The sequence below is a fragment of the Equus quagga genome, chromosome 5 (assembly GCF_021613505.1).
Source record: "Equus quagga isolate Etosha38 chromosome 5, UCLA_HA_Equagga_1.0, whole genome shotgun sequence".
In the NCBI taxonomy this organism is placed as follows: domain Eukaryota; kingdom Metazoa; phylum Chordata; class Mammalia; order Perissodactyla; family Equidae; genus Equus; species Equus quagga.
In genome coordinates, this window is record NC_060271.1 from 116627667 (window position 1) to 116644347 (window position 16681).

A 16681-nucleotide genomic window follows, 5' to 3' on the forward strand; every position below is an offset into this window, starting at 1 on the left:
AGGGCTCTATGGAAATACACTATAGCTCCTCTTACTTAAAATAAAAAAATCTAGGAGACAGTGGAGTCCAAAGCATTCCTAGAAAATCCTAAATACTGCTTTGGTGACCTGAGTTTGAGAAGATGGACCAATAGCATGTTTCCTAATTATATAAGCAAGAAACAAAATGTGCTCATGTTTTCTTTTGTGTTTTAAGGCTGGCTCCCTTCTTTTCCCTGTTGACCCTTGCCATCTCTGTTACTACACGGAAGTTTTTTCAAGATCACTCTGGAGTGTGACTCTCCCTTTTCTATGAAGAACAAGGAGGAGCAAACTGGAAACTCTTGCACAAGTCTCATTATGGAAAAACTTCTTTTATATGAAACAATGGTTATTTTTTAGTAATGTACTTGTTTTTCCAATTTCAAATAGTGGGGGAAAACATCACTAAGAGACAATGGCACAGGCTATTTTAATATTTTTTTATTAAGGGCTATAAAAATATCCAGAAAGATAAATAAATGTGATGCAATGATATATGTCCTAATATGAAGAACTTTCTTTCACTGCATTGTTTTCCTTCACAATGGCTTTCAAATCACAGGAGGCAGTGATTCCGTGCCATTTCCTCTTCTTTTATTACGCGCTGCAGAATTTTGAATCAGTGTCCCGCCCTCAGTCTTCTCATTTATAAATCAAATTCATTTTCAATCCATTGTTTAGAGGGAGCGTATCTTTTTCTGTTCCACAAAGAGGACTTTTTTTCTCACTGTAGGAGGAGAAAAATGGGTTGTAGCAGAAAACTAAAAAGTATCATCACCATTTTTTTAAAAAAAATACATGAGACCATGAGCCCTGTCCCTTCCTTCTCTTATTCTACTATTCCTTTGACATGAGGATGGAGCTGATTTGCAAACTCAGTTCTTCAATCCCAGAGGCCAGAGAAAATGAGAAGGAAAACAAGGAAGGGTCCACCAGCCAATCAATGGCACCCTTGGTACCCACAAGGTCATATTTCAACCAATGTGAAATATTCAAATTCAAAAAGAAAATTAGGAGCAAAAAATGGAAAACTGTCTTCACCCAGTTAATGTCCACTCTGTTAGGAGGTAAGCAAGGACACACTGGGAGCTGGACTCTAGAAAAAGAGCAGTAAGAACTGAGCAGACCACAGAGGAAAAGGCAGCCTGGCTGAAAGAGTAAGTACACATTAAACCCTGCACTTTCCAGAGAAGGTTTAACATAACCAAATATGCATTTTCTAGTTTGGTAATAGAATGACTATTATAACCAAAATCTCATTATTGTAAATGTAACAGAGTATAGTTATAAAACAAAACCAAAACAAAAGTGCTAACTGCCTGGATGAAAGATTGGAGACTAACTGCTGGGCCCTAAGGTTTTCATAGTTCCTATAACGCCTTACAGCACTCCCTAACTTCCAACATCTCTCTCTCTCTCTCACATACACACACTACCTACTTCTTTGCCAAAAAAACAAACAATGCACCCAGGAAGATCCAGGTACTCAAAGGACTATGACATAACAACCTCTCACTTATCCCTATCATATAAAGAGATTTTGGCTATGTTTTTTTTTCTTCTTCTACAATCAATATAGACATTGTGTATACAAGATTGCCAAACTGTCTATGATTAAGAATTAGCTAGGGAACTTACTTAAATCCATTCCGACTTCTCACCTCCACCCCACCCTAATTCTAGTTCAGCAGATCGAGAGTGGGACTGGAAGTCTACATTTTTAAAAACCTCCAGATGATGCTGATGGGCAACTGGATTTAAGAACCATTAATCAGTCAAAAGAATTTTATCTATAATATGAATAAAAATAAAATATACATTACATTGCACATGATTTTTTAATATACTTCAAATCATCCAGGACTAAATATAAGTAGGACTGATGCGCCTTCAAAGTCCAAGGAGAACTACAAAGCATTAGAAAATGCTAGTGAAGAATCAAAACGGCTTCCCATCAATGTTACTCATTGCAAGAAATATTTCCCCTATATTTTTCTACATGGCACTAAAAAAATGGGTAAACGAGAACTTGTGTCACTAACAACCAATCGGGAGACTATTTAAATGATCCTGAACAGGAGTCACTAAGATTAGCAAAGTAAGGCTTTATTCATGAAAATTCTGATTCATTCACTGCATGAATTCTCTTAATTCAAAGAATGTTTAAGTCCACAGAACTGTTAGGCAATGTGGAGTTTACAAAATTGTCAGAACAGTCTGACTTAATCCATCAGTATTTCATGAGGGACATGCATGAATATCTGGTGAGCCCCATAGGAACCTAAAGATCAAAGTGGACAGGAATGGTGAGGGAACACCTCAAAGAGGGTAAAATTTGGCCCCTAAGGAGGAGCGGCATTTGGATGAACTAAAACCGGAATGGGCATCTGGTGTAGAGGAATGGTGCAAGGAGGTAGGCATGATAGTGGGGTTCCATGGCCTTGAATGTTAGGCTGACCATAGGGGAAGGTCCTGATTGAAAAAGAAAAATTAGGAAGACTAATTTGGCTCCATGTAATAGAAAGAATAGGGCGCTTGGAGTCAGAAACACTGGGTTCAAACCTTGGCTCTACCATTTATCTGCTCTGAGTCCCTGGCTAATTTCTCAAAATACGCTACCTTCAGTTTCCTTTCCTATGAGAGGGATAACTCCTCCCTCCCAGGGTTGTTGCCAGATACACAGTGAACACTCAATATGTGTCAGTTGAGTTGAGATGACACACTGCTATCCACAATCATAAACAAATTAATTTTCTGTCAAAATATTTGCTGCTTAATTCATAGAAGAATGAATCTGTCAAGTTCTTTCCCTACATCTAACCTGAATCTATTCTGCTTCAATTAAGTCTATATTGTCTTGTTTAGTCATCCAAGGAATTAAAACTGACAAGTTTTCATTTTCTTTATGAAAAATCTTCACATATTTAACAAAGTTGAATAAGTTTATGCCTCGGCCTTGAATCTTTCCTCCTTGGAAATTAGCATCTAGTTTTATATGAGGAAAAGGAGTTTGAAAGGACAGCGGTTGATTCTAGCCATAGATTATACTATGAAATGCTCAAATAATTGGGAATTTTCCCATTTCCTTACCTGATTTCCTTCATAAAGCAGACTAACAAAACATTACCCTTAAACTAACCATTTAGTCAGTGCAGTGAGATATACTGGGAGAACTGCCAAACCTTTCGGAACCCTGGGCAATGGAGCAGGCCCCGAGGCAAACATCATCACGCAAGCCTGCAGGGCATTCAGCAGGTGGGCAGAAAGCCAAGCAGTCTGCTGTCCCAGAACATTCTCTTCTTCAGAAAAGACAAAGTTGTGCTGTCAAGGCTCAGAACATTCCTTATCAGAAAAGTTCTAATCATGTGTTTGAAATTTATATATGACTATTTCTCCCACTTTCAACTTACGATCAGAACTGTTCATGGTTGTATCCTTTCCCAATCTCAAAACTTAATCTGACAAATAATAAGTTCCTAATGTCTCCATACTAAGGATGAAAATCCCAAATCATCATAGAAAGTTATTCAATCGACATTTATCCATGTTGTACAAGTTCCTAAAAATAAACTCCAAAGGAGCTAAAATGCTAGAAAAACAATTACTTTATTGTAAAGTTCATCACTTGGAGTTTTCACCAGCCGATACAAAGAAATCAGAGGGAGAAAAACACCACACCAATCCACTATCATATTGGTACGGTCTGAAAGTTTGTGTCCCCCCAAATTCATGTTGAAATCCTGACCCTCAAAGATGGAGGCATTAGGCAGTGGGGCTTTGGGAAGTGCTTTGGTCATGAGAGTGGGGCCTTCATGAATGGGAGTAATGCTCTTATAAAACAGAACTTGCTTGCCCTTCCAACATGTGAGGATCTGCAGGAAGGCGTTAGCTATGAGCCAGGAAGAGGGCCCTCAGCAGAAAGCAACTATGCTGGCACCTTGATTATGGACTTCCCAAGCCCCAGATCTCTGAGAAATAAATCTATGTTGTTTATAAACCACCCAGTCTGTGGTATTTTGTTATAGCAACCCAGAGACTAGACACATACCTTATCACTCTAGTGATTTTTCCACCATATGAGGTATCATTGTGAAATTCAGACTCCTAATCATCAGGTACAAACCTAGAATTCCATTTTTATTATGATAAAGAATGACCAGGAATTTTAACACCATTAAAACAGCAGGGAACTTTATTTCCGTTAAAAAATGGAACTCACACAATTTTAAGCTGACAACTATGCTTCTTAGAGCCTTTTTTAAATGCCTTCTCACGCTGGTACAGCCTTGTTTTTTTTTTTGGAAGGTGATATTTTTATTTTTCTTGGACACCGATGAATGCAGCACAATGAATGGTGATTTAAGACCTTCTCTACAAATTCTGACGGCAGCTACGAATGTAGCTGTCAGCCAGGATTCACGCACTAATGCCCAACCAGAGGTCATGTACCAGTAAGGAAGCTTCAGCCTCCTGTGAAATCGCTCAGTAACAGGTCCCCACTTAGACTGGTTCATGACCCAAACTTTGGAATCACACAGTCCTGAGTTCAAACCTTTGTTTTGTCACATATTTTAGCTATGATGTGTCCTTGATTAAAATCCTTGGCATCAGATTCCTCACCTATAAGATAGGGTTCAGACCTCCTGGAGAGTACAGGTGCTTGTGTTATGATGGATTCATGGCATCTGAAGACATGAAGACTTGTGTAGGTAGGCAAAGAAGACAGAACTTTCCATTTTGTCTGGTTATTCACAAGCACTAGTTTTGTTTCCTTTCTCTCAGGAATCACTGTCTTTTGTTGCCTATATTGTCCTTTCGTTGCTGTTGTTTCAGGTGGGAAGGTAAATTCAGTCCCTATTACTCCATCTTGGCCAGAAGCGAGAGTCTCAGTTCTTGTTCTTAATTAATGAAACAGCTGATTATGAGGTTAAGTGCCTGTCTTTCATTATATATTGGATTAATTTTGGAAAATAAGATTCTGGTACCAAATCCAGTTCTGCACACCAACTGGGTGTCTTACAATTGAATTCAATTTTGACACTATCTACCTAGAGACAGTAACTCGGGAATAGCCAGATGGAAGTGATGCATAGGGCAAGGTATGGGGAAGGGGCGTGGAGCTTCCAGGCCACCCTCCCCAAATCGCCACATGTTCACCAACCCAGAAGCTCCAGTACAGAACTTATTAAGAAGCAACTATAAAGGGACTGTTTAGAAGCAAGGGCACAAAAATAAAATGAATGGCTTGGAGTTTTAAAATAATTTGTTTCCTAGTTTATTTTGCATAAATCTGCTCATGAAATCCAAAAACAGGATGAGCTCCCACCAATGGCAATCAGGTGCTGACTCTCTTGTTTGTGAGCAGGCAATCTGGCCTTGGGAACACCTGTCTCTTTTGGACAACTACTTCTATCTACTGAGACCATTTGCAGATACTACTTATTGCGGCATTTTAGCAGATGGTACAAAATGGACAATCCAATGCCTAGCCTCCAGCACTACTACACAGACACCATACTCCTTTAACTCACATCTAGGCCTAATTACTCCCACTGTTGGACAAACGGTCCCAGGAGAGCATCCCTTCCTCAGGATACTCTTCTGTTTCCAGAACAGTATCACTTCTTCTCTTTATGTAGCTGGTTTCTCATCTTCAGAGCATTGGTTAACTATCTCCTACAGAGAGGCTTTCTCGATCTTTTCTATCTAAAGGATAGGATAAGGTGGGATCCACCTCCCCCAACTTCATCCTACATCTCAGCATCCTATTTGTTTCTCTCATAGCACTTAGCATAATCTGTCATTTTTCCTTTCTCCCCCTTCCAAACCAGACTGTAAGTGCCAAGAGTGGAGGGACTGAGTCTGTCTTGTGTCCTGGTGTATCCCAGCACCTGGGACAGTAACTGCACCTTAACAAACACTCAATACATACTCGCTGAATGAATGCTGCAGTGTCAAAGGGGCCACAAAACTGCCAGACATGTTCAGCATCAGTCTGGAAAGGGCAACAGGCCTTGAAAGCATCTGAATTTATTGTGGAGTAACTTCTCTGAATCTTACCAACTGGATCATAATGCAACAGAGTCAGTTTCTCCCGCAGTCGGCTTCTCTTAGTGTTGAAGGAGAAACCTGTCCCAGCTTGGCTCACCATTTTCACCAGAATCGTTCTAAAATTAAAAAGTAGGCCATTACAAGCTGAAGAAACAGACTAAAATCAGTGATGGGGGGATGGCACATTCTGAGAATCCTATGCAGCAGTATTAGTCGTGGGATATCACTTGGGCTTGAAAAGATTCAGTTCTAAGACAGCCTATGTTTGCCATAAACCACAATTTCAAAGGGTTTGATGCCCAAGGTCTGTTCCATTACACAGAGTACTCTGGTAATGACCTAACCAAAGTGGCAAGAACAAGAAAACCACATTGTGGGACTAAACTTAGACACCCACCTCTCAGAAGGAGAAGTCAGGAGCGGGAAAAATACAAAAGTACTGGTAACCCTAGGTGGCCAGTCAGGAAATCATAAAGATGGCTGACTCAGAAGAGCCCTATCTTCCAGGGACAAACAGTAAGAGTAAAATCTGGAAAGGATAAAATAAAGGGATTGGAACTTTAACAATGCTAATGTGCAAAACCTTGTTCACCTTCATATTCTCTTTAAGTTATAGTCATCAAAAGCATAAAGTTCATTTTTGCTTCATGGACATTTTAATACCTTGTACTGCCTGTTACTTTTTCATGTGTCTCATCTCCCTTTGTAGACCATGCTAGTTTATTTCTCTTCCAATTCCAAAAAGAATCTGAAGCATCTAAGATATATCACACATCTTTGCATCCCTTTCAATGTTCAGCACACTGTCTCATACATAAGAGGCATACAATATTTGCTGATTAATTATGACAGACAATAATTAGTCATTCATTCAAAAAGATTTAACAAATACCTATTAAATGCTTACTCTGTGGAAAGCACTATGGAAATGCAAAGCTCTAAACAGCTGCACCTGTGTCCTGGTGGAACTAACAGTATGGTATAGAAGGTGAGTTGTGTACCCAAGGTCTGTAAGGCAAGATGTATATGATAAGCGTCAGGATACAAAGAACATGACAGACAGGGAGTTCTTCTAAAGAAACCAAAGCCATAGGAGACTGCTACAGAACCTGGGGGTGGGAAATCCTAACATAAATGAATTGTGGGAAAAGCTATGTGAATCACAACATATTGGGGAAAAACACTAACATACATATTTTTCATTAACTTTAATCCAAAAAACCTAGTTTTACGGATTTGTGATGTATCTGGGGTTTCAACCAAAGGCTGCTTTAGAATTTTCCTATTTTTAACACAGAAAATCTTACTTCAGTTATTGTCTACAAAATTTACTATGAGATACTGGTTTAGTATTTATAGTCTCTATGGTATAGCATGAAATCTTTATCTTTTGCTATTTTTGAATGCTTATAACATGGATGCTAAGGATTACAAAACTCATTAAAACAGGCTCTATAGTTTAATCAAATCACACTTGTTCTGCTAGATTCCAGTAGCAGGCTCAAGACAAATGGCCCATGGTCCTCAATTTGAGGAAACAGAAATATGGTGGTAGTCCAAAGAAAGCACAGGGACTCTAATGCTTTGTTTAGGAACCAGACAACAAGAGCTCCTTTAAGTAAATTATTTGAATATTCACTTAAGTAGGTCAGTAGAGCAGGAGGAAAAATCTTTTTTCAAAGAGTTCATAGAGCCAAAATAATTCATCAAGTAAGTAATCCTCAAACCAATTTTTGGAAAATCAACGCCAAACGCTTAGTTTAATATAAGGATGTATTGGCAGGGGCTGAACTAACGAATCTGACAAGCAAAGTTTAAAAAAGAAAAACCTTTACTTACTTTGACTTGCTCTTGGCAACTTTTTGTAGAGAGGAAAGGTTGGAAAAGAAAAGAAAAATATCAATTTATTATCTTTCTCATGCAAAGTTCATAAAAATATCAGTAATAACCAAAAACATTTAAGTCATTAAGTATGCCAACTACTCCCTAGCTATTAGGGATCCCCTTAGGATTTTATAGAAGGAAGATAAAAAGATCCAATCAGACCAACACAATTCTGGGTGCAATGCTTTGCATAACCTCTTTTCAGTTGGACTGGTTACCCTTTAAATCCTTCTAAAGTAAGATCGGCTCCTTTTGTCTCTCTTCTAAGGTGTAAATATTTGCATTGCAACAAGCCTCTTGTTTGACAAGTTAACCTATGCAAACTGCAACAACCATCACCTCAGGTGGAGAAGGGAAGTTACATCTAACCGGGAAGTCAGCCTAGTGCGAGGAAAAGCAGGTCTTGGGGGCGAGAGAACTTCCTTCCCAGCCCAGCTATAGGACCTAGGGTAAATCACTGCCCCTCGGAAGCCGCCGCATCTTTGGAGTTCGAAACGAGTGGACTAGAAATTCTGAGGTTTTTCCCAGTTCGGATGTGCGGTGAGTCTGCTAATACATCCCTAGGGAGGGCAGGGGAAAGCGCCCCACTCCTGCTAACCTGACTCCACAGTCCCTGCGAACCGCAACTGAATCCAGAACCAGCACCGCAGACCCCCAGGACCCACTCGTCCCGCACAGGAGGGCCGCGGGGCATGCCGGACGCTGTAGTCCTGAAGGCGTGAAGAGGCCGCAGCTTCCCGGCCAGCGCGCACACCCCGCCCCACACGGTCCCGGGGCCTGCCTATCGCGGCCTCCCGCCCTCGCCGTACGCCCTGCTGCCGGGGCCTCCAGCCCCACTTACAGGAGACAGCTGACAGGAACATGGCGACGGGACCCCCACAGTCTCCGTAGAAAGACCAAAATCCCTCAACTAACAACTGCTTCCGGGGCACAGACCTGTTCCGGAAGAGGACATCCGGGAGTCGCCTGCAGCCACGCCCCCGCCCTGCGGCCCCTGTATCAACCTCGGCTCTTGAGCCCGCCTCTCTCCTGTGTTCTTCACGCGCTGGGTGTTTTGCTTTCGTGGCGCTGGAGGTTGGAGTCTCCTTCCGTTTCGGAGATGGACTTTGTTAGTACTGAGGGTTCGCGCCCCAGGCCCTGACTCCTACTTCTGGGTCACAATTAGGTCCCTTTCATACTTGTTTCACTAAATAATCGCAACCACCTACATTAAAGCCGCAGGAACTGTATGTATTCCTCATACATACCTCTCTAGGCTATCAGGCTGCCGCATGTTTCCTTCAAATGTTGCCTAATTTTGCTTCCCCCGACACTACTCCATCTCCACCTGGTTAAGATCTACTCTCAGGTCCTTCAGAGTTAAGAACCCCGCCTGAATATCCCTGTTCCTTAATCCTGTGTTGGATCTAGTAGGGCAGGACCCTGTGCATCTTAACTGCTGTATCTAAGCACCTAGCACAGTCTGGCAATATTGGCCGAATGACTTAGATTGGGAGCGCTCACATAACTTGCTTTATGTGACAAAACTAGTAAATGGCAGAGTCGGAATTTGAAACCAGATCTTGTCTGATTGCAAAGACTCCTGCGCTTCCCACTAGACACTGGGACCTATCACTTTGCCGTCTTAAATTCTTGATGTCTCTGCAAGGAACCTGGGCCCCTTCAACACCAGGGACTTCTTCAGTAACCTCGTTTCCCAACTAATAATCAGGACTTTTGGATTTTTTTTCTAACCTGTGGTTTTATTTGTATATTAAATCTTACAAATGTGTGAAATAAGATTCAATCTTAAGGATTAACCTAATTGAAAGTAACAAAATTATTTAAAAGAGAAAATTTAGCTCTCCAATGCAATACAACCCAATTTTTTAAATTAGGACCGTCCTTGCCTTTGTTAACTTTAATGGTTTTTTCCGCCTCTAATGATTTTTTTTATTGAGGTTATGATAGTTTACAACCTTGTGAAATTTCAGTTGTACGTTATTGTTGTCAGTCATAGTATAGGTGCACCACTTCACCCTTTGTGCCCACCCGCCACCCCCCTTTCCCTGGTAATCACTAATCTGTTCTCTTTGTCCATGTGTTTATCTTCCACCTATGAGTGGAGTCATACAGAGTTCGTCTTTCTCTGTCTGGCTTATTTCACTTAACATAATACCCTCAAGGTCCATCCATGTTGCTGTGAATGGGATGATTTTATCCTTTTTTACGGCTGAGTAGTATCATATTGTATATACATACTCTATCTTCTTTATCCAGTCATCAGTCGATGGGCACTTAGGTTGCTTCCACGTCTTGGCTACTGTGAATAATACTGCAGTGAACATAGGGGTGCCTGGGTCTCTTTGAATTGCTGATTTCAAGTTCTCTGGATAGATACCCAGTAGTGGGATGGCTGGGTCATATGGTATTTCTATTTTTAATTTTTTGAGAACCCTCTAATAATTTATGATTCCAATAACCTGACTCCAACAACTGGGCACCCTCTAGCTGCCCAAATCCTTCCTTACCTTATGCAGTTCAGCTGCTGGCAAACAAGAGCTTCTGGTGTTCAAGAGGGTAAGGTTTCTTATCTAGGAAATCCCTTTAGAGGATTTATAAGAAAAGAACACAGGACTGGAAGCCAAAGAACATGAATTCTAGTGTTTGATCTGCCCCTTGGAAAGTCATTTCAACTCTTCAGACCTCAGTTTCATGCTGAATGTGGACACTGGGTCAGTGGTTCTCATCCCTGAGGGTGCACCAGTCACCAGTGGTCTTTTAAAAGACCCAGATGCCAGGGGTGAGCCAGAGTCTGTACAGTATTTTCTCCCCAGTTTTCCATAAAGAAGCATTTCAAAGATAGACAAAAAGTTGAAAGAATAGTATAATTAACAAACAATATGCCTAAGTCAACAAATGTTAACATTCTGCTATCTGTGTATATTGATATATATTGAATAAAAAAAAAATATATATATATATATAATAATATATAGGGTTTTTGCTAAGCTGTGTGCAAGTAAATTCCAGACATCACAACCTTTCACCCCTAAGTATTTAAGTATATATCTCTCAAGAACGAGATCATTTTAACCACAATACTATTTTAATTCCTTAAAAAATTAATGTTTCCTAATATCTAAACCATATTCAAATGGTCTTTTATAGCTTTTTTTTTTTTTTCAAAAACAGTATCCAGTCAAGGTTCGTACATTACCTTTAGTTGTCATAAATCTTTAATCTCTTTCAAGTCTAAAACAAAACACCTCACTTATTTTTTTCTGACACTGAATTTTTAAAAAGACTGAGCTAGTTTCTTGTGGAGTGTCCCATATTCTGGATTTGTCTGATTTTTTTTTTATGGTATCATTTTATTTGTTCTTCTATTCCCTGTATTTCCTGTAAATTAAAAGGTAAACCTAAAGGCTTGAGTAGATTCCACTTAAAACATTTTTGACAAAAGGATGTCATAGATGATGCTCTCACCTTCCTATTGCAACATGGCAGGAAGTCCAGAATGGCAGGTTGTCCTACCGATAGTGTTAAGTTAGACGATCTCTAGATCTCTCCATTGTGCAAGTAGGTTATTTTTCTCTTTGCAGTTTTCTGTAGGGTGTTACTTTGCCGTATGAGAATAACCTGTTCCCCAACAACCTATCCTCCTTGTTTTAACATCCATTGATGATCTTTTTTTTACTCAGTAATTACATTTGAAGGTGCACAATGGTGATTTTCTAACTTGTATCATTCCTTCTTCATTTATTAGCTAGTTTTCTTCTGTAAAGAAGAGATTTCTATCATCAACTGAAGCTGAATTATAGTTCCTCCTAAAAAGGCAGGATAAATGTTAATTTCGTTTTCTTTAATTACCAATATTCAGAGTGAGAAACTGGCTTAAGAGTCAGTTCCAATAGTCACAAAGAAGTTTTTCCCTTTTATGTAATTTTCTTTAATTTTTTAGTATCACTATAATGGATTTTTATTTACTGTTTTGTCAAATAAAAATGGCAAGCAATAGGATATATTGGAGAATATGAGGAAGCCATTTGATATAAACCTAATTTGGCCTGACCTTGTCTTTCCAAAAGGGCCTGACTGGGGCCGTTGAGCATGCATTGTATATCTGCTTTAGATTTTCCCTACGGCAAGAACAAAGGCCCTTCAGGTAAAGGTGCAACTTCCCTCCCCCTCCCAATGTTGGCGTCTCCTTAAGGATTAAGTATCTTTCCTTAGGCTAGAAGCTGATTGCTCTGCTCACCTGTGACCGCCCAGCTGGAGACAATAGACTTGCCTCCTTCTACGCCCACCAAGATAGCAGACCCACTACCTGCTGTGTCCATCAAGTGCTGTGCCAACAGAGCAATCTTGTGACTATTGTGGGAGGGACATTTTAAGCATATGTGAAACACCCTCTTTGAGGGTATATAACTGCCCTGTGTACCCCCACTTCTTTGGAGTGCTCTGTTCCTTTGTGGAAAGACTCTCCCGGGTTATAATCCTAAAATTTAAGCTCAGAATAAACTCACCCAAATTTTCATTTATAGATTGGTTATGGATTATTTTCGTCAACAGTTTTATAGTCAGCCATGGTCATTGATGCGGGGTCGGTGAGCCGAGGAGTCGAAAGATTTCTTGGACTCTCAAGATCTGGCAGTAGTGCTCTTTTATTTAGAGAATAGTGTGGAATAGCATGGGGACAGGGCCCATGGGCAGTCAGAGCTGCTGCTGCTGCCAGCATGGCGACAGGACCCATGGGCAGTCAGGCTGCTGCATGGGGACAGGGCCCACGGGCAGGAGGAGCCGCTGCTGCTGCCCTGAGTTGAAGGTTAGGGTTAATTTTATAAGGCATGGGTATGTGAGTCATCTCTTTACAAGACAAAGGAAGGAACATGAAAAAATGGTTAAAATGGTATCAGTGCAGGTGGGGTCTGGTCATTGGGTGATCCCATGACTTTTAGACAAGAATCAACTCGGATTAAGTAAAGGTCAGAAGCCACCACCCTAAATCAGCTACATGAGATTGCCAGACAGCAACCAACTTAAGTTCTTGCCTTCCCCATTAAGAGTTTCTAGGGACAAGGTCATCTCTCTTCTTCCTGGCACAGAGAGGGAGGCACCTTTTACAGATAGAGATTTACCTTACAAATGTAAATGTGTCCCAACAAGGGCAAGTTCCATTCCCCAGAGCCTCCCTCCCTGTCCCAGTTTATCAAAAGCAATCAGCCCCAAACAATCCCGATGCCAAAGGGACATATCCTGGGGTGGCCAATTTCAGGTCCCTACAAGGTCATCCCCCCTTCCTTCACAAATGCAAGTATCTCTCAAAGAGCAAGCAAATTCCAGTCCTCGGAGCCTGCTTCTCATCTGCAGTTTTAAAAGTAAGCAGCCTAAAATCCTCATCAGTCATTATTATTTTTGATGGTCAAATTTCCCCAAATTTGGCCATTGGGAGCCCCTTCAAGGTTGTCCAATGTTATTTTGACACACTTCCTTCTTTGCTTTCTGTCACCAGCTGTCTCAGGTTAACTTTGTACTTTCCCTGGCCCAGACCTGGAATCTGCCATTTCTCCAAGGTACTCTGGTTCCTTTTTATAGGGGATGATATGTAGAAGCCACTGTCTAATGCACAGCCACTGGACTAGACTTTAGCGGATTTAAAGGTTCATTTTAAACCATGGAATCTTCATTCAAATGAAATCTGTCTCAGGAGCTCACAATGTAAAATAAAGTTTCATCTCTCGAGGGATGTCCTCAGAACCTTGGACTCCACAGGTCACAGAAGCTCTGGACAATGGAACAGCCACATTTTCTTTCAGCCCCATTGCTCTGTATTCCAGGTTGAAGTTTCAGACCCCACCCACAGGCCTCTGGAGCCTTCTCCCATACTTCTCACTATGTACTTCCTTCCCAGGCTGTCTGACCATGCAGAGGCCTGGTCCTAGCAGGAGAAACCCCTACAGGCACCTTCTTATCAGCAGCAGGAACAGCCTGGAGCAGAAGACCACTCAAGACCTGGGCTGCCTCAGAGATAAGAAACAGCTCTTCAGAAATAATTCAGGACAAAGGTTACAGAGTATCTGCCATAGACTGAATGTTTGTGTCCTCGCTAAAATTCATATGTTGAAACCCAATCCCCCATGTGATGGTATTTGGAAGTGGGGCTTTGGAAGTGATTAGAATGAACTTAGTGCTCTTATAAAAGGAACCCCAGAGAGCTCTCTGATCTCTTCCCCAATGTGAAGATACAAGAAGTCGGCGGTCTGCAACCTAGAAGGGGACCTTCACCGGAACCTTGGAACATGCTGGCATTCTGACTTCCAGCCTCCAGACTGTGAGAAATACATTTGTGTTGTTTATGGTCCACCCAGTTTATGGTATGTTGTTATAGCAGCCCGAACAGACTACAGACAGTATCTCTCTCAGTCTATCATCAAACTTTTGCCCCCTTCCCTTCCTCCTCTCCGTAGAATCCACTCTAGTGAGGGCCCCAGTGACTTCCATGATATCAAATCCCATTGTCGATTCTCAGACCTCATTTTACTCAGCATCTATCAGTATCGTTTGACACAGTTATTCACTCTGTCCTCCTTGAAACATTTTCTTCACTTGGTGTCCAGGCATCCACTATCTTGGTTCTCCTCCCACCACACCAACAATTCTTTGTTTTCACCTCACCCACCTCTCAGTGGAGGCGTGCCCGTGGCTCAGTCCTTTGATCTCTTCTCTCCTCTGTTCACACTCATTCCCTTAATGGTCACACCTAATTTTAGTTTTAAAAATATCTATGGGTTGAAGACTTCCAAATTTGTATTTCCAGTGCCAACGTATCCTCTGAATTCCAGGCTGGTGTGTTTAACTGCCTACTTGACGTCACATGTCCAAAATCAAATTCCCAATCTTGCTCCACATCCCCCAGGCTTCTCCCATGTCAGTATGTGGCAATTCCATTTTTCCAGTTGCTCAAGTAAAAAACCTGGGAGCCAGCTTTACACCTCTTTGTCTCGTGTGCTATATCTAGTCCATGAGTAAATCCTGTCACTCAAATGTCTGCCTAACCAGTGGGGCCTTCCTTGGCCACCCTGTGTAAAAAAGCAACACACACACACATATACACACATACACTCCCTATTCTCCTTACTCTGCTTTATATTTTCCTATAGCATTCATCACCATTTAATATTTTTTGTGTGCTTGTTGATGTCCTTATTCTCTCTTTGTCCACCAGAATGTAAACTTCTTAAGCTCAGGAACTTAAGATTCACTCACTGCTATATCTTGGTGCTTAGATCAATGCCTCCTGCATCTATTAACTATCTGCTGAGTGAATGAGTGAATGAATGAGTGATCTGAGAGGCGTCATACAAATGTTAAATTATTAATAAATATTTATGTTTAAATAGCAAACAATGATAAGTATTTGTGTAGAGTCGATAGTTTCAGGGTTCAGGAGAATTTATAAGCTTTCTTTTAAAAGGAGATACCATATGAACTGTTTCTTGAAATTCTTGAATGGAGTAGAAAAGCAGCAGTGGCTTTTTAGTCTCATTACTTCAACCTGCATTCACCTGCTATTTACACCTAACATTGTTGGTAGTTTGTAAGTGTTAATTAAACTGTTTATTAATACAGAAGTAATTCATGATTTGGAGTCTGTTTTTTTGCCTGAATTTACATAATGAGCCCTCTGTGGCTTATTAAAGTGCAGAACGATTAGAGCGTCCTGGCAGCCCAAGTGGAAAGGGTGTGGTCCTTAGGGGAGGGGGCAGCCATCCTCTTTTGTCCGGGGTGTAGAAGGGAGGAGAAGGTTCAGCTATTTAACCTGGATTCTCAGCCCAGGGAAGCAGATGGAGGAAAAGAACAACATTTATTGCATATCTACTCTTGAAGGGCTTTAGACACAGTGTCTGTGTTGTATTGGTCACCACCACATTCCCAGTGGCTAGCACTGGGATTCAAACCTGAGGATCTGGAGGCTGTTCCCCTCCTCCTGAGTTGTTCTGAGATGTCCCTGACTGCCCATTGTCCAGCACACTGACATACCTATGTCTTGCCTGATTTGTGTTTGGGAAGTACAGCCACCGTTCTTGTCTACAGGGTCAGTGATCCTGGCTCCCTGACGTGTCCCAGGGGCCTGCGAACGTGGGCAGTGGGGGCAGGGAGACTCTGCAGGAGAAAGCTGGGGCTCCCTCCAAAAAGCTGACACGTTCACAAGCTCAGACACCTCCAGACGGATGGGACAGCTTCAAAATTGGGTCCTCTGCCTCAACAGGTTAGTATTACAGCAAAGACTTCCTGAGCAAGTGAGACTAAAAGCTGGGAAGACCTGGGGGCACAAACCAGGTTCAGTCTGTGTGCAGTGGGTATCCTCAGGTTGGCATTCAATGCCCTCCATAATTTGGCCTCACCCTCCTAATTCAGCCCCATCTCTCTTCACTGGAGCCTGCTGGGTATCAGTCCCTTTCTGGGCTCAGTCTCTCCTGACCCTCCACTCTGCATCCTACCACACAACTCCCCTCCACAGATTCCTCTCAGAGCATCTATGATGCTTCCTGCGCTCCTCAGATTGATGCGGGGTCGGTGAGCCGAGGAGTCGAAAGAAAGATTTCTTAGACTCTCAAGATCTGGCAGTAGTGCTCTTTTATTTAGAGAATAGTGTGGAATAGCATGGGGACAGGACCCATGGGCAGTCAGAGCTTCTGCTGCTGCCGCTTCTGCTGCCCCCGCTGGCATGGGGACAGAGCCC

The 16681-nt window shown here is 41.7% G+C and overlaps 2 protein-coding genes across 2 annotated transcripts in view; one reads left to right on the forward strand and one right to left on the reverse strand.

The window, feature by feature from the left end:
- The window catches only part of RBKS (ribokinase), an 89125-nt gene extending 88805 nt beyond the window's left edge, over positions 1–320 (forward strand). The window contains exon 8 of the mRNA XM_046660586.1: positions 197–320. Coding sequence (XP_046516542.1) covers positions 197–295 — 99 coding nt within the window. The 3' untranslated portion in view covers positions 296–320. The remainder of the gene's footprint in view (positions 1–196) is intronic.
- A 127-nt stretch (positions 321–447) lies between these two features.
- Positions 448–9229, reverse strand: MRPL33 (mitochondrial ribosomal protein L33). The gene is made up of 5 exons (XM_046661847.1): positions 9204–9229; positions 8555–9024; positions 7912–7930; positions 6082–6188; positions 448–748 (listed from the first exon to the last, which is right to left on the reverse strand). Exons 1-5 carry the CDS (start codon positions 9227–9229, stop codon positions 699–701), a joined length of 672 nt encoding a protein of 223 aa, XP_046517803.1. The 3' UTR covers positions 448–698.
- Between the last annotated feature and the right edge of the window lie 7452 nt (positions 9230–16681).